The sequence below is a fragment of the Hippoglossus hippoglossus genome, chromosome 13 (assembly GCF_009819705.1).
Source record: "Hippoglossus hippoglossus isolate fHipHip1 chromosome 13, fHipHip1.pri, whole genome shotgun sequence".
Classification (NCBI taxonomy): Eukaryota; Metazoa; Chordata; class Actinopteri; order Pleuronectiformes; family Pleuronectidae; genus Hippoglossus; species Hippoglossus hippoglossus.
The window spans coordinates 27,292,437-27,312,839 of NC_047163.1; the positions used below are offsets into that span (position 1 = coordinate 27,292,437).

Consider the following 20,403-nt stretch of genomic DNA (forward strand, 5'->3'; position numbering starts at 1 on the left):
GAACTTGCTGCCCTCTTGAGGTTTCATGTTACAATGGAGGAGAAATCATGTGGTGGCCATGGCAACGTGCCTTTCAACACCTCTCCTGAAAACCTGAAGGTATGTTGTGCCAGCTGTAACCACATAGCCCAGTCACATGAACCATCATCAAATATGTATATTAAGATATGTTGTATTTTAGATGTAACACAATCAATCATATATAAATTAATTGTCTGATTTTGATTGTACTGTAATCTGGTATTTTCATTCATGTTCAGCCATTTCTCCTCTGTATTTAACCTTATACAGCCTTTAGTTAAGTATTTGAACAAAGTATCCATAGGTACCCAACTACTTTCATTATTTTTCACATCAGTTCAATTCAAGACATTAAGGCATTTAACAGATGTCTCAACTACAGTGGCCCTGAAGTGAAAATCATAACAGCAAATCACAAAACACAATGGCAAATAAGATAACACAACAGCAAAACATGGTTTATCAGCATTTCCTTCCTGGCATTGAGGAGACTTGTCAGCAGGTAACTAGCTTTTCCATGGGAAGTTGTTTTGTAATCTGTTTAATTTGCTGTTGTGTTTTGCACTCAAGTGCCACTGTATTCATCTGTCAAATTACATCATCTTTCCACTCAGCCCCTGGTTACCGTCGAGGTTTCCCCTGTTGGTTGTCAATCACTGCTCTAAAGCACTGTGTTTACACCATGTTTACACAGGCCATACATGAGGTTCTCTATCATATGTAATGATATAAAATCAGTAGTGACAGTAGTGGAAGCACAGGGGGGAAAGCACAGGGGTTACAGGTGAAAGGCAAGAAGAGCTCCTGGTATGGTGATAATGTGATGATACTGCGCAGATAAATTCAATCACAAAGCTGAAAGTCGACTGGAAATGTTGATCAAATAAAGATGTGCAACAGCTAGGGAGGTAATGTTGTTGTGCCTGAATGTCTGGTGCCATCTTTCACTATGGAGGCAGATCACCCTGCTTTTACTGCATGTCTGCCGTTTTTGGTCATTTCACCTGCATTTATTTTTTTTATCTTTTTTAAACAAAGGAACCTGAAGTGTGATCTGAGATTTATTCTATAGTCATGTGGCCCTAACTTGTAGTGGGATCCTGTCTGAAACTTAAACCTAAAATGTTGCTTCTGCCAAGGAGCTTATTTTTATATTATTATTATTATTTGTTTGTTAGCAGGATTTCGCAAAGACTACTTGACAGATTGCCACGAAATGCAGTATGAGTCAGGGAAGAATCTGTAAAAGTTTGGTGTGGGTACGGGAATCTTTAAACTTTGTTTAACATTGCTAGATAGGGTTTTTTTTAACGTTTTTGTAGATTTTTGTAGAGAACAATTCATGGATTTTGAGGAAAAAAATGTAAGATGTTTAGGGGACTGATATTTATAAGTGTGTGCAATTTGGTGTGGATACACAAATAAATACAGATCTAGTGAATTATAGTTTCATAAGCGGCCTGTTGGGCCTTGGCGGAGCACTGTATTTAGTGACATTCTGGATGTATTTCAGACTGACGTTAATTTGTTTTTCATCACATTACAACAAACCAAGGCACAGAAATCAACCCTGGTCCAGGTAGAACTCACTGTGTATGATACGCACTGGGGACCAACAGAAACCTTTGTGTAATTTGTGCTCCCTGTTATTTCAGCCTTCTCCCTATAGCCTGGCAATGATTATGCCAGGGTGTCCGTTAGTTCTGCAATAATCTAATATGGTATGGAGCTGCTGTCCGAAGGCCTTGGGGGAAGGGCGATACCGCTGGTGCCATGACCAGGTCCTAAGGTTCTTGGCAGACACAATCCAAAGCAGCAAGAACCAGCATGCCCCCAAAAAGTCCATCACCTTCATCAGTGCTGGGGAGAAGGCACACCATCAGCCTAGCTCTGCAGGAGGACTTCTTGCCACGGCACGGGACTGGCAACTCCATGTCGACCTAGGAAGTCAGCTCAAGTTCCCATGAAACATTGCAACCACGTCGCTCCGCCCAGACATGATGTTAACATCGGAGTCTGCAAAGCAAGTCGTCCTGATGGAACTTACCGTCCCCTGGGAAGACCGGATCGAAGACAATGAACGCAAGAGGGGAAAGTACAGCCATCTTGTTGCAGAATGCAGGGCCGATGGATGGAAAACCCGCTGGGGCTTTGCCTGCCACTTTCTAATAAAGACACTGAAACTCCTTGGTGTAAAAGGACTGCAGCCACAAAGAGCATCCTGGAGGCTGCCGAAAAGGCCTCACGATGGTTGTGGATCCGGAGGGGGGATCTGTGGTGTAGGCACTTGGACACAAGTCGGGGACTGATCCACCTCGGCTGGGTCGCCCGGGCGAGGGTTTCTGATAATCAAAGACCCGAAACACCCTATGACCTCGGGTTCATCACTGAAGACGTGTCCAAGTAGCACCAGTAGGTGGATTGTGGAACTGGAACAAATAGACTCAAGAATAGATTATCCCCCCCGGTTCATCAGAACACTAAACTCCACCAATTCATAAATATGATATATTGACCTATACATGTGCAATAACCAATAGCTAGCCACTATTCTATTTACAGTATTTATTAATCTCGTATTAATTGGTTTGTCTTTTTATTTTATTATTTTGAACTTTTTATTAATCTGCAATGATTTCAGAAGTAGTACCTCTAATTTAATTTGACTGCTTTCTCTTACAATGAAGGCTTGATTCTATTCTATGAATTTATGACAGATGAATTCATGAATGAGTCCAACCGATTAACACTAATGTACTGCTAGAATTATATGGATGCAAATGGGTGGAACTGGTTACAGCATCCTTTCTTTCTACCTGCTCCTCCTGCACATTTGGATCTCTGAGTGACAGACGACTGACTCCACCCAGATCTCACTGCACCAATATATAGTCATAGGGTTGACATCTTTGAGGCTGTGATCTGTGGGAAACTCCCCCTTGTGTGTGTCAGACTTGACCTGCAGAGGGCGCTTGACGGGCTGCTGTACAACCACCCAGTCAGAGGAAAGTCTTGTCTCCTCTCACAGCTTTAGGAAAAAGAAGTGTAGTGTACTTCTTCCACATTACTCTTAATAAACCTGCAGACCACCCCCCACGTGTATCCTTATCAATTGTTTTTAGTGTCAGCTATCTATGGGCTGAAGCTGGTCCCACTGCAGACAGGAAGTCGCTCTGCCTAACAAGTTCCCCCGTTTTCACCTGTGAGTCTAAATTTAGGCTCAGCTCTGAGCTCAGGCTGTTATTACGGGTGATGTAACAGTAGAATAGCAGACAACTGCTGCAGAGGTTACAAGAAACTGAAAGTGGGGAGGCAAAGATTAAGGCCTCAGGGTACTTTCAGAATGAACATGTATGAGTGAAAGGTGGATGAGCACACATAGCACCCATCATAATTATGACATATTCAAACTACTAATCTATGATCCATGTTTGTTTTCAGCCACATGGAAACATTCCTGACAAAGTAGTAGTGATATCTATTGTAAGGGGTTGACCTCAGCTGCCTGCTAGTTAAATACTTCTGTGTACGTCACTCCACTTCTGACCATCACTTCCATCAGCCGGTCACACAGTAGCAGGCCACTGTGGCAGCAAAAGCGCAGGCAGTAGGATTGCATTTGTCTCTCGAACACTATAAATAGACCATATAAATTTATGATTATGCTCACAGTTGCCAACTCAGAATCGAGCAGCAACATCTGCTCTGTTTGGCAATGCTGTTAAGGTCTGTCTGCTTTTGTGGTGAAGAAAAGAGACACTAACAACACTGTCTTTGAATTGTGAACAAACACCTGCGAGTTACTCATCAAAGTCAGTTTATACAAGGTTTTGATGCAAATTCTATCTGGCAGAAGCTTCAACAAGAAACAGGAAAAGCAAGATTCCCCTTTACTTCAGTCCTGACCATGTTTGAACAAACTGTTCCCTGGATTATATTTGTTCACATAAGACAAGATAAGCAGCAAAATCAGTCATCTAAAGGCAAATGAAAAAAATAAAAGCAACCAGTCAGTTTGTAATGTTTAATTTAGATTGTTTAATGTTAATTCCATGCTGTGTTTCAGTAAGAACAATACAGATTCCCTGTCTGTGGCTCCAGTCAGATATCCAGTAGTACAAATCAGCTCCAAGTTACACATAATGAAGCAAAACAAGAAGAGAAACAAAGGAAACAATAAAAGAAAAAAAAAAAAAAACCTCTGGACCAAGAGGAGCTTTAGTGAAGAGTAGGGGAGAAGCAGCAGAGATGTGTTAACGCATGCAAGCGCTGACTATCTTGATTTTAGAGCTCTCTGTCGAGGAGCGGGGCCAAATTGAGACTCGTCTTTTACACAAGTGAGAAATCTCCCAAGTTTTGAAAATTAAAACCACCAGCTAGCCGCAAGTCGACCTTCAGAGATTCAGCATGTTTGCACAGTTACAGTATTTCAGCACAAGGTACAGTCCAAGGACAACTACAAAAACATGATGACAGAATCACTATGGTGTAAAAGTTTAGCACTTCTTTGCCCCACATGGATATCGCGAATTTTGCCAACTTCCACTGAAAACCTAAGTTAACAAAAAGGGCACTTGTAGTTTTCAAATTGCCCATAAAAAAAGATGATGATTCGCATTCGACATTTCACTAAAAACAGAGATAAAATAGCTCCCATAACTAATAGTCAACATTATCAGTAATAAAAGTTAATTTCTGTAATTACATTAAGAAAAAAATCTCAATACATCCAGCAACTGATAAAAATATTGAGGAAAAAGCAAAAAAAACAAACAAAAATACAACAATGAAAACAAAGATAACATCTCAGAACTGCTTGTACCAGGACAAAAAAAAGGGGATTCTTATTATCTTTGTCTGTCTAACATTGTATTTCCTGTCTCAATTAAGTGGTATTTACTTGAATGATGTAAGGGCTAATATAAAAATAAAAAAGAAGAGAAAAATAAACCAGCTTAACTCCGTGGCTCTGCTGGGCCACGGAACTGCAGAGGTGGAAGAAAGGAAAAAAGGGGAAGGAGAGGAGGAAGGTGAGTTTGAGAGGGGGGGAATGAAGTAGGAGGGATGAGGAGTGTGAGGTGGTGAGGGGAGGGTCTCAAGTTGTTGGCTGTTGGTGGCATAGTCTCACTGGGCCTCGTCCTCTACGTCTTGCAGTACCTCTTTATTCTGTTCTTCACCTGGTGGAGAAACAACATGGTTAAAAATAAACAAATCACTGTCGTCAGAATGTGATTGCTCTGTTTAAAACAAGGTTTCTACTGTCAACAGTGAGTGAGAGACAGACAGGCTTTATGTTCAGTACAAAGCCAGATGAACTCAGTGAAATTAAAAATATCCAGTTTGGAAACGAGCAAAATGTCAACGCAATTATTAAAAAAAATGTATGAAAAGTGCTAAATACCAATTACTATCATTAAAAACTGGTGAAAAAAGGGGCTTGTAGCCAAACCAGCATTTCATTTGTGTCTCCCCCCTGATTTCTGTTCTGAAGTCTTTTCTGAGCCACTTCTGCCACAAGAGGATTTTGTTTGCCGAGTCTGGACAACAGGGTTTAGATCACTGACTGGTATTTAAGTCGCAATTCTATAGTATGTATATGGTGGTCATTTAAAATTTTTACTTGAAGATGCAGTATACTGGAATTTTTCAAAATACAACATCTTTATGTGGAGAGGAGCATTACGAACCAAACACACAACATGCATATAGATATCAGTTACTGATGCATTAGCACATCAGTAGCCTTGTGCTAGGTGCAGCATAATTATGAAAAATGTTTGTATTGAAAACGTGTAGAAATATTCTTTTAGCACGGACACAATTTTCCTCTTTTCTAAATAAGGCTTCAAGAACTCAGCCACAGCCTAAATGACAAGATGAGATTTTGAGCGCTATCCAACACATTATACAAGAGGATTTCTTTGAGAAATCTTCATCTGTAAATCAACTCTCTATTAAGCTGTCATATGACAGCATAGTGAGAGGCTCCGAATCAGCCAATGTGAGAACATAGCAAGAGATCCTCCACAGGATTCACAGCGAACAAGTGGGCGTGTTGACGATGTTTCTAACACGCGACAGACCTGGGGTCTCATTTATAAAGTGCGTAGGATTCATACTAAAAGTGTACGTACGCACAAAAGCCGGAAATGGCGTACGCCAAAGAAAATTCCGATTTATAAAACTGTGCGCACGCACACCTGAACGCAATGTTCGCTTTATAAATCACAGTCAACCTGGAAACGTCCGTACGTGGATCTGCCTCCAAATCCGCCCTCCACACGCCCACTTTCAACCATAAATGGTCAATGCAAAGCACGTCATGAATATTAAATTATCCTGCTGACCAATGGGTTTCCACCATGAGTCCTGATGGAGTCACGGCATCAAGCGATGAGAAGAGGAAGCGAAACTTACTGAAACTGACATCGAGGTGTTTGTTAGTCAGGTGGAGGTGAAGAGCGATTTTATTGGACAGCAGTGATGTCACTAATAAAGAAAATACAGTGATACTCTGCTGCTGCTGTTAACACAGTGAGTGAGAGTGAAGACGATAGAAAGAACTGAGCCTGAAATAAAAAAAGATCCAATTCAAAAGGTGGAGGCAAAAAAAACACTCAGAATATGAGGGAACTTGTTGTATTGTCTGTTCGTATTTTAATCATCCAAAACTGCAGGATTATTAAATTCAGAGACAGCTGTGATGTCCCCTCTCTATAGAATTTAACAGAATTATTATTATATGCTCGTGTTGTACTGGGATGGTTCGGTTCCGTCGGTCGATCTGTGCGATACTGGACTCAGTTCAGCTCAGAGATCACAGATCAATAGAATCTATATTAGCTGATCAGACACCGCTGAACCCTCGCTTCCTCCTCATCCTTCCATTCGCGTGCATCCAACACGCAGAATCACGCACCAGTGTCACCGCAGTATTTATTTATTTAGAGCATCGGACCGATTCCCTCGCATCAGTGGATCCTAACCTCCACTCTGCGATATTATTTGGAAAGTTTCTTCATTTCTTGTAAGTGATCTCCAGTGCGCTCTGTGCTCCGTGTGCCTGATGGCACAGTCACGTTCACTGCAGTGATTTGATGATACACGCACAGTGTTAGAAGATATTATTAAAACCTATTAATGACTCGGCTCTGTAACGCCGCTGTTTAATGGAATCTGAACGTAATTTGCTGTAAGCTGTTTTATATATTTTTCAATTAAAAGGTTCGTGTGGAACAGATATGTTGCGTGAGCACAACTAAAGCTGTTGGTTTTAATGTAAATGATGAAGTGGATCAATAATCTGCTTCAGTTCACCACCTCACGTCTGTGTCGCCACTTTCCCGTCTCCAAAACGTTCGTACGCATGGGTCAGAGTTTGCGTGGAAATACGCACATTTTCCCGTCAAGTTTGATTTTATAAATCCCAATGCTTGTGTGAGGAGTGGCGTACGCACGTTTCAGGCCCCGTTTTGTGCGTACGCAACGGTTATAAATGAGACCCCTGGACTGGACCAAAATACATGCTGAACCCAAACACATCTTTCACTAGTGTGTGTCACACTCACTCATTCAAGTAGTGTTTAAATAAACTGATCAAAAAGTGAAAAAATAAATAAAACTCCATCAGCATAGTGGTGAGTAGTTAGAGTGAATTTTCATTTTTGGGTGAACTATCCCATTAACTGGGGTTCTGAAAGTGTTAATTTGTACAGTGTGCAGTCTACCATGCCAAACCTCTGCTGCTTGATGTGCATACAGGTTTAATAGGTAACCAAGTGAACACTGAGTGGAACTACCTACACTCTCATGAGCAGGACTGCCCCCCACCAAAGATTTATTGTAGTCGACAAGTAGTTGTTAGTTCAAGCCATCAGATGATTTTAATTTGAAATATTTAAGGAGGCATCAGAAGAGTTTGCATTTCAGGGCTGAGGAAGAATGTTACAGGTAATATTGTTAGAGAGAAATGGTGATAAGTCTTTAAAATGTTACTTTTACAGGCACAAGCATAAAGCAAGTGAAGACTAGCTGCTTGTTAATGAGACAGAAGCGCTGATGAGTCTGAAAGTGATGGAAGAACCAACAAGGAGACTGTACATTTTGTTGATTTATTTTGATACATCACGCAACTTCTGAATTTCTAACACCAACACAACATATGCACATATGCCAACGAACATTTAGATAGACCACGTTTATCTATGCTATCTAAAGTTAGCGTGATACCATGCTAATTGGCTAACATTAGACAACAATGTTTGCCTCCAGAGTTTGCAGGATGTCACCTTCTCAGGGTTTAACGTCTGGAAATTAATCCTACATTTTGGATTTCCTGGATACCCCACGTACTTAATTATCTAATAACCGCAGGGAACAGCCATGTAAACAATGTCTGTCCGTGCTAATTGAGCGTTTCCACTTCCAGGAGTTTTTTTCCCGTCTTCCACCAAATGACAGATTAAACCTTGGTCGACTTAGACCAACATTAAGTCAACTATTGGGTGGCAGCCCTAGTCAAGAAAGAGTTTCAACTGACTGTGGTGGGTAGACCGAAGATCCAATGAATGAGTGAGCGACAAAGCAACAGGTGAGTGGACTGCATTATTTCACCACGAGTTAATTCATGTTGAGGAAAAAGAGGTGAGTCACACACACAGCAAGGCTTGGGTGAGCAACACTTACAAAGTACAGTTAACATGGGAAATGAACAGTCTGGTTTGTTTCCCTTAGGACTCTACAGCAGAAGGAATAAGAAAAAGACAAGAGAGATGATGAGAAATAAATATAAACTACTGGAATGACCGGAGGAAGAGAAAGAATGAATCAAATTTGTTTCCCTTACATCAAAATCCTATTTTGAAAATTTTTAGTTCTAGGAGGTAATTTGTCAACTTATATAACTAACTGTTTTTAACAAGCTGTAACTTGCAGCCGTGCACAGCTTTCATGACTATAATAACCACTATGTATATTTCTTTCAGTTTTGGGTGAATTAAGTAGTTTAAGAAGACGACTGTATTAAGCAACAGTGGTGACAAATGTCAGAACTGATGGGCAGAGTTGAAGAAAATGAAGTTGTTTCAAGCTAATAACCTTAAAAAGGTCTGAAATCATGATCTCTAGTACAAAGAAGTAGTACCAAACTGTAGACAATAGCATTTGGGGTTGACAGTCCAAAAGAAAGAATTTAAGATTTGAATGAGACTTTGTTACAGCTTCATAAATGTGAGCTAAACATTTTTAAGAAAACTATTCAAGAGCACTTTGAAGTTTACTTTTCTCCTGCCTAAACAGGAAGAACAATTCTATGAGGTGCTCAGCAACAACTGCATTAATTCATCCGTAGTTTTGTAACATACTGTTATTTCTGACAATACCATCCTCAAACAGTTCAGCCCTAGAATATAAAGCTGCAAGGTGGAGAAACAGGTGATCTTAGTTAGGTAGAATGCTTGTGAGTTTTTGTTCTTAATGGCTGATTTCACTTCAGCCTCTCTGGATCCTGCACTCTGTACATGGACATGCAGTGTGAGCAGCATGATACATGCACTGAAAGCTTGGGTTGTTGGATGTGTATTCAAACCGTTTAGCTTTTTGGTCATGGCTGCACTTCTCACAGTCATTGACCCTCATTATTTGATTATTCCAATTATGTCAAGATTGTATCTACAAAAACATTTGCCTTCAGGTGGATTACCATGGCTTGGAGCAGATGTTCAATGCTTATTTAACTATGATATAAGGAATGCCAGGTAAGCACAAACATCTGCTTTATTTTATAATAGATAAAAAGAAATTACACAAAAAACTAGAGACCCAGTTTCTCAAATTGTACAGGGGTCGAGTACAAAGCGGTGTCACAGCCAAGTCAGAATCAAAGTCTGTGCACACAGTGGCAACACAAGTCCAAGGGACGGGATATTTATATTAAAAAATGACCATTTTGATTACTATTTAGATCGTTGCTATAGTTATTTGACAGATGTGTCCAAATATAATTCATATGCTTGGTAGCTAAAGTATACTAATAAATATTCAAGTAAAGTAAAGTCATGAAATCGGATGACAACACTACCACAATCAATTAGAAGGCTTACTCTTCCTGGTAAAGAGCACAATATTATAATCTAGCAATGCATGGGTGTTGTATTACTGCTGACTCAACAGATCAGCCATCAGGCTGCTCGGAGTTAATGACAAATGTTATAAATTCAGTACAAACGTGTTTAGGTGTGTAACAGGAGATGAGTGAGGTGTGGGAGAATTGATCAACGAGGGCCTAGTCCTTGAAAAAGACGTTGATCAGAGACCATAACAGATAGACACAGTGCCAGTGCAGAGAATATGTCAGTGTATATCATGTACGACAGAAGTCTAATGAATGGGCACCATGGCATGAGCCTCTTACCTTCTCCCTGCATATCTGAAGTCCATAGTGTCAGGTTGTCACGTAACAGCTGCATGATAAGTGTGGAGTCCTTGTAGCTTTCTTCACTCAGTGTGTCCAATTCTGCGATGGCGTCATCAAATGCAGCCTTCGCCAACCTGAGCAAACACATTCAGCACTTGGTTTGAAATCACTATATATACAAACTTAAAGATTCGAGCAGATTCAAGAGTTCTGATCAGCGATATGAGAAATTTGAACAAATGCCTATGAGAATTTTGCTTGAATGTTTATACATTAAAGATTTAACTGCTATTTTTCAAGATGTACTATGCACATCTGCCACACTAAATATATAATGCTATATTCTATATCATGTATCAGTTTTATATTAATTTATGTGTGAACATAAAGCTGATGCTACACAGATGGCTTCAAAACTATGTCTAGCAGTTTTAAAGATGAATAGGGGAAATAGGATTTTAACATGATTAACCATTTTGTCTTACATTTAGACAAAGCGTGTTTAAATTGACCGGTGTCAAAACGAAGCCTAATAACATCCATTGAAATTAATGTGGTAAGACAATAAAACATGAAGGTCAACTTGGTGAACACAATTTTTTTTCCAAATAGAGCATTTAAAGCTTCAGCGTCACTTGTCAGAACAATACACATGATTTGGCAGAAGAAAAAACTGTAGTGATGCACTGCAACTGAGACTAATGAGTAAAGATTCAGTGAAATCATCAGATGGTTCCTAAACGGTTGTTGTCAGTACACTGACACTTTGGATCCTTTCCAAACCCCCTGTGATGACATTGATAGGCACCCAGAAGATTACTCTGCTTTAACATTGTTAATCAAACTTAAAGATATACAAGAGAGAAAATGTATTGAAGAAATAGTGACCTGCATGCACGGTCGGGCGAGTTGAGGATCTCATAGTAGAAGACGGAGAAGTTGAGGGCAAGGCCGAGGCGAATGGGGTGGGTGGGAGGCAGCTCGGACATGGCTAGGTCGGTAGCTGTTTTGTAGGCCACCAGGCTGTTCTCTGCCGCCTCCTTTCTGTCATTGCCAGTGGCAAACTCTGCCAGATACCTGTGGTAGTCACCCTTCCTGCAAATGTTTTAGGGGGAAAAATTACTAGGTGGTGCATGACAATATTAGATATAAATTGTTGCATTGTGATGGTCTTTGGAGCAAACTGTTCAAGTTGTGACATGAGCCTTGACTTTACACAACACATTCCTTTCAAAAAATTCTGAACTTTCCTCATATTGCCAGTGTTCTGACTTTGTTTTGCTGTCAGTTTTTTCCTATTCAACTATATAAACATGTCAAATAAAGACACCAGCCCCAAAAGTTATACAACATTATGTGTAAGTAATAGAGGATTCATGAAGTCAGCTATTAAGTAATATTCAGACCACAAAGCTCTTACATTTTGTTGTAAAAGACCTTAGACTCTCCCATGACAGCAGAGGGGAGTAGGTGCCTCTCCAGTGCATCCAGAATATCATTACAGATCGCCTTCAGCTCCGTTTCAACCTGCCACCAAACAAAGACAAAAAAGTAATTATTCTATCGGCAAAACATTATTGTTGTCATACATTTGCCAATAAAGCAATTGCTATAATCCAGATTATAAATTGGACTGTCTGCAAGTGTCTTAATATGTTCACATATGACATCCACTGTAGCTGTCCGTGTCCTCTTCTGGGTTCCACGATCAGCCACAATATCAAAACCAGTTTTTTATTTTACTTTTTGCAAAATATGATTTAAATGGCATTCCTGATGCTTCACAATAAACATATACACCAACCTGCAACAACATTACAACCAGGTACTCTTTATAATGCTGTGATCAGTTTTTAATCAGCAAACATATTTCTGATAGTCTGCTAGTTGATTGATTATTTAATTCCTGTTGATTCAATTTCAATGCTGTTGAATGCTTAGCAGGTAATGTGGCAGCGATAAAGAAATGTGTCCCCCTGAGGGAGTTAGAGAACTACTAACCAATAAAGTTACAGCAGCAGGATAACTCATCTCTGAATCCCATTAGGTCATTGACTGCAGTCCAACTGCCTCTCCCATCTCTCTGACACACCCGGCCTCTCCCATAATAATAGCCAGCTCTTGTTTCCCTTCATAAAAGCAAAAGAGTGCACCACTTGCCAACTATGACTCAGATGCAGTCTGTCCAGTAGGTGCCTCATGATGTGCATTATTAATATGAGCAAGTGATTTCACATCAGCAAAGCTAAACTGAAATGCTTTGAAATGAGAAAGATAGAGGGGACAATGGGACATGGTAACTTCATGTGTTCCTGAAAGACAGAGTCTAAATAATGGCTGCTTTACCGTTTGCCTGTAATCCCGGATCATCTTCAGTTTCTCTTCTCCGCCCTTGCTCTCTTCCCTGGATTCGATACTGCTGATTATCCTCCAGGAGGCTCTCCGAGCTCCGATCACATTCTTGTAGGCCACTGATAGTAGGTTCCTCTCTTCCACTGTGAGCTCCACGTTCATACCCGCCACGTTCTTCATATAAGTCACCATCTCTGTTAAGGAAACATAAGTAAATCTCATTTATGCACTCTGCTGTTTTATTTAAATATTTTATTTCCACATTGTATCTTCAGAGTGCACATCAAGGTGTCTATTATCTCGACATGTTAGCTGAAGACATGGTGGTCTCAAGTTGTGAGAAAAATTCTAAATGAATTCTCAAATCCATTATTATGATGTGTTATCAAGCCTGCAGGAGGCAAACAGAGATTCAGATATGTTCAAGGAACCAGCAGCAGGCCAATTATATCTGCTTCACAAACCCTTAAGTTTTTTTTTGGTTGGTTGTTTAAAAATGTGTCAGGTGTGTCATGCTCAAGGATAAATATTGGTAACTTGCCTAATATGCTAGGGTTAGAGGTGACCTGATATGGTGTGATAAGAATACATGTTAAAGTGGCTTCCTCGTCAGTGTCAAACCTCCACCTATTCAACAACCAAGCAAGCACACCCACATAAACCACTCACTTCCTTAATCTATCATTGATGTTCTTTTTAGGTTTAAATTATGCTGGATGTGGAACTGATTTCCGATGGCAGGGTATACATTGCACTTTAAATATTAAATAACTCGTCATGACACGCTGTTCTGCGAGTGTGAGGCCGATATCATTTTTCGCAGTATACGACTTTAGAAATGCATCTATTGAGTGTCAGGATTAGTGTTAACACTGGACAGGCTGTGACAGTAGAACAATACGACTACGACTTCATTTCCAGCCAGGATACCACTTAGCCACTTTAAATCACTCTGTAAATACACTCGGTCCAAATCCCTTGAATGAGTCATGGCACATTCACTTCACGTTTCTGGGCAAAGGCAGGCGTCTAAAAACAGCCACTGTCCGGCCTGTAATGGTATGACAGTGTGACGGGAGCGTTTTCTCCAATCGATCTGTACAGCCCGTGTTCAGGGGAACACCCCACCAAGTGCACAGATGCCCTCCCACTCACTGCTAACTCACTTAGCGTCAAGGAGCTAACGCCTCGCTAGCGTCTAAATTAGCTCTCAGCATTCTGCGAAAAAAAAAACATAAAAAACGGATGGATGTTAAATTGTTAGAATGGTGACAAAAACAGCACAGTAACATTGGTGCCGATTGAGAGAACAAAGCGAAGCAGTAGCTCAAATGTTCCGCTACAGAGCTAGCATGGTGCAGTGGGGGTGGGGGTAGGGGGGGGTGGGCAACTACTGACAGCTCACGCTCCAGTAATCCGCCATTTTGTTACATCCCCTTCGCTAACGTTAGCCACTTTCAGTCCAGCTCGCGCGAAATCCCCCAAAGCTCCAACAATCCCCACAATTAGATATTTTGTTCACGTCACGTTAGATTATTCGGTGAATTAGTCCCTTGTCATGCCAACGAACAGCAAGCGCCGCGGTCGTAGCCACATTAGCTGTTAGCCGCGGCTAACAGTGAGCTGCTACCGAACACTGCACGGTTACCATTAGCTAGCATGGAGAAAAAAATACCAGCTGCGAACATGTCCCACTCGCAGCCAGCGCTAAGAGAGACTTACCGTCATATCGCTCTGCCTGCTCGGCAAGCTTTGCCAAATAAACTTGGTCACTTTTCTCGTCCATCGTGTCTGGGATGCTGGTAGCGAAGCGAAAATGATCAAACTGGCTAACACTTAGTGAAAAACACGGTGGCGTGCCAGGTCTGTCGGAGGATCGTACAATCCAGCAGGGTCGATGAGTGGTGTTCCGCCCCACCGGCAGCGCTGCGCTGGGCTGGAGTAATGATGGCGACGAGCTTCATCCGGGTCCTGAGTATACGCACATGAACCACCAGCTGTGATCCGCCCATCAGAAGCTAACTTTAATGTGAGGAGCTAAGCTGCAAGGCTGTAATCTTATTTAAAGAGTAACGCTAAATACACTTTATTGTGTTTGCTAATTATTTCCGCATTTAGACATTATGTTGAAGTCCAAATTGACACTAAACTCTGTCTTTCCCCGATGGAAAAACAATTATTCTGTCTGCTAGACAAATAAGTAAATCTGTACTAATCTGTGACCTCTTGTACTCTACACCCCCAAAGTCACGTGACTAATTCTGCAGCTCAAAGTGAAAAGTAACTCACCAGCATCAGGTCTGTCTGACTAAGACAAAGTTCCTGGAATGACACACTAAGAGCTCTGATCACAATGGACTGTGTTAAGTCTAACTGTGTGTGCTTTCACCTGGGCCTAACATACATCATGATCGTCTCTCCTGTGGTCACTTGTGATCGGATCTCACTTTCCCGCTCTTTATAGCCTTCTGTAGAAATGACCTCCGGAGGAAGTCTGGAGAATTCTGCAGTTTGTCTTTCACAAAGGTACATGGCAGCAGGAGGTACTCCGCTCAGATGTGTTCACAACAACACCGAAATGTCAGGTCGGAAGTAACATATTACTTTCACTGTGAAGATCACGTATTTGTTTACGTCAACATCAACACCAGCATTGGCACTAATCACCAAAACCTCTTGACATCTTCTACATGCATGGTTCTGCTTTTTCATCTGGAGATTTGTTCTCTTTCTGTTAGTTTTTCTTTCTTCATTTTTGAGTCTGTTGCTTGTCAGAAACACCATCAACACGCCCACTTGCTTGTGGTGAATCCTGCAGAGGTTCTTCTGCTGCCTTCTTACATCAGCTCCTCTGGACTTTCTGCAGACTTTATACCAGGGGACTGGTCAGCAGAAAGTCTGCTGACCAGTCCAGAGGCTCTCACTCAGACATTTGCGTTCACACACACAGCCCCTCCACAGAATGTCAGGATGATCTCCGGGTTCGGTGCATGTCTGAAAGCAGCTAATGCTAATAATCATAACTCTGATTTGTCTTTGTGAAGAGCAAATTATTTAGTTTTTACCTAGTCAGAGTTTACAGATGTGTCTGATGTAACTGTATAAGTGTGTGTGTCGGTGTAGAGAGCAAGCGAGAGAGAGGAGTCAGGAAGGGCATTATTATGTGTTCATATTGTTGCTAAAAAATCAATACATGGACAGTGATTCATTTTGAAAGTGTATCAGTTGAAATGTTGAGAACATTTCAAGATTAAAGTCAAACGTTTCTGCAAACATCCAACTACAAACATTAGCACATTTGACTGCCGCTACAAAATATCTTGTGTGGATAAATTGATGAAATTGTACCTCACATTCCATTTGATTAACAAGGAAAATATTTCTCTTTTAGTGCATAAACCCAGTGTGGGAAAAAAGGTTTGATGGAGTTGACATTTCTTGATATTTTGACTTTATTCCCAAAATGAAAAAATGAAAAAACTCCCTCCTATAATTTTCCCCTCCGGCCTGACCTGAATACTCTTCTGTAGTGCTCCACATATTTACACGACCAATGAAAATATCAACCAGTGGGAGAAACTGAGATGCTAACACCTATCTAGGTTCAAGGAGTGGTTGTCTTGAATCACACACAAGAAGAGTTCATAAATGTATTGCCTTACATCAACAATCTCAACATACACAGCAGTGTAGATTTTATTTCAACATTTTAAAACAAGCTCTTTGAACAATAAATGAAATAAAACAACAATATAAAACAACAAACCTAGTCCTTTTGGAGTGTAATCCTCAACCCCAGGAGTTTGAGATCCAGTAATTCAGTTGTCGCTATGAATGTATGTGTTGTAAGTTCTCTCACAACTTCTTTCCTTACTACTACCTGGGTCGAGTTTATAGTGTGGAAGTGTTCAAGCTAGCCACACGTCTCCTGTGGACTGATCCTATGGTTGTCCACACAGCGTCCACTGTCACAGGCTGGGCTCGCCAACCTAGTTTAATACAAAAAGTTATCCACACAGTTATAATACTAACTTTATTTGTATAGCACTTATCTAAACAAGGTAACAAAGTGCTTCACAAAAATCCAGGCAAAAAATGAATGAACTAAAATAAAAGGTATTAATTTAGTACAATTTTAAGCGTTAAATCATAACATAATCAGGTCAAGACCTTAAAATTGATAGAGGAACCCAACAGTTCCCACAATGAGCAAGCATTAATTAGTGCAGAATAGTAAATTCATCTTTTCACTTCTAACATAAAATCTCATTAACTACATCAAGAACATAATGTACAATATAACCAATAACTAATTATATACTTTAATTTCAGTGTGATGAATTACCACAATGCAACATTCTGTGTTTTAATATGAACAGATGGATTATTTATCAGGAGTTATCAAACCTCACCACATATCGGTCTATTACCACAAACAGTTGTTTATCTTTTTAAACTACTTTTTATCTGTAATGTATCCATTTTTAATAGAATCTGACTGATATGGATATTTGGATGCAGATGCCATTATTAGGAGTAATGAATTTCTGATATCAATATATTAGCCATTATAAAGTATATATTAAAATGGAAATGATTCCAAAGGTGTCATTATCAAACCTTTATGACGAAGAAATGTGAAGTTTCATATTTTATACTATAACTATTAATAAAAATAAAACACCAAATATATGGAGGTGTTTCACGCACAGGGCTGTCAATCCACAAATACTTTTTTCACCAAGGTCTATTATATTCCCTGAGAAATTGGGGAAATAGTCAAAAATGAATAAATAAATAAATCTAGCAATGTTATAGTAAAAAAAATCTGCCCCTTTGTCTAAATCTGCACCAAAATCTAAGGGGTTGTTTATTGGCCCATGTCACATCCTTCACAAGCTTCATGTGCTCAATTTCAAAAAACAATTGAGAGGTATTAAATTTCTTTTTAACTTAACTGTACAACTTCCACTTACCTGCTCATTTAGTTTGTGCTTCTCAATTTGTGAAATAGTGCTGTGGAATATTTTATTACTGCACATAGTCAGTGCAAACTAGTGAAGCTAACATGGCAGTTTTCTTACAAGCTGCACTGTAAGTCCACATTAGACTCAGTGTAGAGTAGAAATGTATCTTCGGTTTTACAGGCTTCTGACAACACAGTTATCCTAACGTCTTGTCAAAAATATACACAGCTCTAAAAAAATGTAGGGAACACTTAAATCACACATCAGATCTTGATGTACAAATTATTCAAGCTTTAAATCTTTACTGATGTACATTGTATAATTTGCTCAGAACAAATTGATGTAACAACGGTCAATGGAAAACAAAATCATCAACCCACTGAGGGCTGGATTCAAAACCACACTGAAAATCAAAGAAAAAAATGTAAATCACAGGCTGATGCAACTTGCGGGAATTTCATCACGGCAACTCATAATGTGACTCAGTAGAGTGTGTGGCCTCCACGTGCCTGCAGCTCCTGATGAGTCGGGGATAGTGTCCTGGGGGGGATCTCCTCCCAGACGTGAATCAGGGCATTAGTGAGCTCATGGACTCCTGTAGCGGTACTTGGTGGCATCGGATGATACATAACATGACGATACATAACGTCTCATAGGGGCTCAATTGGATTTAGATTTAGTCAATGGCATCAATGCCTTCATCATCCAGGAACTGCCTACACACTCTGGTCACATGAGGCTGGGCATTGTCCTGCACCAGGAGGAACCAGGGGCCCAATGCAACAGCGTAAGGTCCGACAATCACTCTGAGGATTTTACCTAACAGCAGAGCACAGGTCCCACTAGAGGACTTCGGGCCCTCATGCCATGTCGTCATGGAGTCTGTTGCTGACAGTTTGATCAGAAACATGCACACCAGTAGCCTGCTGGAGGTCATTTTGTAGGGCTCTGGCAGTGCGCCTTCTGTTCCTCTTTGCACAAAGGAGCAGATACCGGCCCTGTTGCTGGGTTGATGACCTTCTACTGCCCTGTCCAGCTCTCCTTGTGTAACTGCCGGTCTCCTGGTGCCTCCTCCATGCTCTTGAGACTGTGCTGGGAGACACAGCAACACTTCTTGTGGCCGCATGTATGGAATTTCCATCCTGGAGGAGCTGGATTACCTGTGCAACCTGACTGGGCTGCAGCTACCGCCTCATGCTACCAGTAGTGACAAGGACACTAGCAGAACACGAAACTAGAGAAGAATCAGTCAGGAAGGAGAAGAAGAGAGCAACTGTCTGTGGCCACCACATGTAAAACCATTCCCTTTCTGGGAAGGTAATCGACGTCATCGATTACGTAAATACGACGACTCGCGGAACGTGCGTCGACACGTCGTAAGGAAGGTGGCCGCGCACAGTCAAAGCATGGACTCACCTGAAGAGCAAGCTGAAGCAAAACAAATCGCTCACGATCATCTAGCATAGTTCCCAACAGTCGGGACGCGGTCCGGACCGGACCCAGACTCCGCTCTATACGGACCCAGACGCTGTTATTAGATTGTGACGGAGCATTGCTATTTTAACCTCACTTACGGTAGTCTTATTTTAACATGCGCCGCTATTTTCTTCATTACGGTAGTAAATCCTGGCAGCACACGGTAGAGTTCACTTCTGTCACTGAACAAGGAACAAAGAGAAAAGGTGTTAAAGCTGTTAAGTTGTTAATGTTTTTTGGGATTGTTTATATGTGAAATGTAGTGATATATTAAGAAGAAATATAAAAAGAAAAAGAAGACATGGGGAAACTCAAACTACATCTTTTTTTTTTCTTTCTAAAATTAAGCACTTTATTTTAAGATGTCCTTTTTTTTAATGCAAACCTTATTTTTCTTGAAGAAAATAATATTTATTTTATTAGTAGAGTAAACTTCAGTTCAGTGTGAAAATTAATAGTAAAGACTGTTGAAATACTTACTTTATTTTATTTGACAGATACAACTACTATGCCGCTTCAAGATTGTGAAGCAGCAACTGCTGAACTTGAATTTACACAATATTGATATTCCTCCAGAAAGTTACCTGACTTTTACTTTGGTTATCATTTATTTTGTTGTTGGACAGCTTAATGTAGATCTGCAGTATTTCTTTACTTTAATAGAACAAGCTTTTCCACAAAATGTATTTTGGAGAGATTTTATAATATAATATTTTTGATAAATTCATTATTATATTAATTAAATAATCAAAAACAAAAAAATATATTTTTTAAAATCGTTAGATTAATCGATAGGTGCAGCCTTAGTTGTCACTTTCATTTGCACCAAAGCAGGTGAAATTGATTGAGGATCACTTGTGCTTCCTAAATGGACAGATTGATATCCCTGAAGTTTAACTGACTTGGTGTTATACTGTGACAGTAAGTGTTCCCTTAAGTCTTTTTCAGCATTATGCTAGTATGAATGGCTTCTGTAGTGAGGCAACTGGCATGTACAGCATGAATGAAAAGGCTCTTTGGTCATGGATTGTAGAGTTAGAACAGTCAGAATTTAAATAAATGTTATATTTGTTCAGGTGGTAGCTGTTGGAAAATGCTCAGTAAGAAATTCCTGACTCAGGGGCACATCATTTTCACAAGCATACAAACGGCTAAAAAAACATTAAACTAATT

The 20,403-nt window shown here is 40.3% G+C and overlaps 1 protein-coding gene across 2 annotated transcripts; it reads right to left on the reverse strand.

The window, feature by feature from the left end:
* Window positions 1-4,035: 4,035 nt before the first annotated feature.
* On the reverse strand, window positions 4,036-14,976 carry ywhae1 (tyrosine 3-monooxygenase/tryptophan 5-monooxygenase activation protein, epsilon polypeptide 1). 2 transcript variants are annotated; one of them, XM_034603802.1, is made up of 7 exons: window positions 14,510-14,976; window positions 12,782-12,981; window positions 11,856-11,962; window positions 11,324-11,530; window positions 10,433-10,569; window positions 8,707-8,758; window positions 5,059-5,198 (listed from the first exon to the last, which is right to left on the reverse strand). In XM_034603802.1, exons 1-6 carry the CDS (start codon window positions 14,571-14,573, stop codon window positions 8,751-8,753), a joined length of 723 nt encoding a protein of 240 aa, XP_034459693.1. In that variant the 5' UTR covers window positions 14,574-14,976; the 3' UTR covers window positions 5,059-5,198; window positions 8,707-8,750. The 2 variants fall into 2 exon arrangements, with proteins under 2 accessions (XP_034459692.1, XP_034459693.1); XM_034603801.1 differs by lacking the exon at window positions 8,707-8,758 and having other exon boundaries at window positions 4,036-5,198; window positions 14,510-14,733.
* Window positions 14,977-20,403: the final 5,427 nt, after the last annotated feature.

What these genes read in the sequence shown, in the direction of transcription:
- ywhae1 (XM_034603801.1), bottom strand. Translation starts at nt 14,573, where the DNA reads ATGGACGAGAAAAGTGACCAAGTTTATTTGGCAAAGCTTGCCGAGCAG. An exon ending in TCCGGGATTACAGGCAAACG is followed by an intron (nt 11,963 to 12,781) that starts GTAAAGCAGCCA and finishes GTTTGGTGGCAG; the next exon opens with GTTGAAACGGAGCTGAAGGC. An exon ending in TTCAGATATGCAGGGAGAAG is followed by an intron (nt 5,199 to 10,432) that starts GTAAGAGGCTCA and finishes TTTCTCCACCAG; the next exon opens with GTGAAGAACAGAATAAAGAG.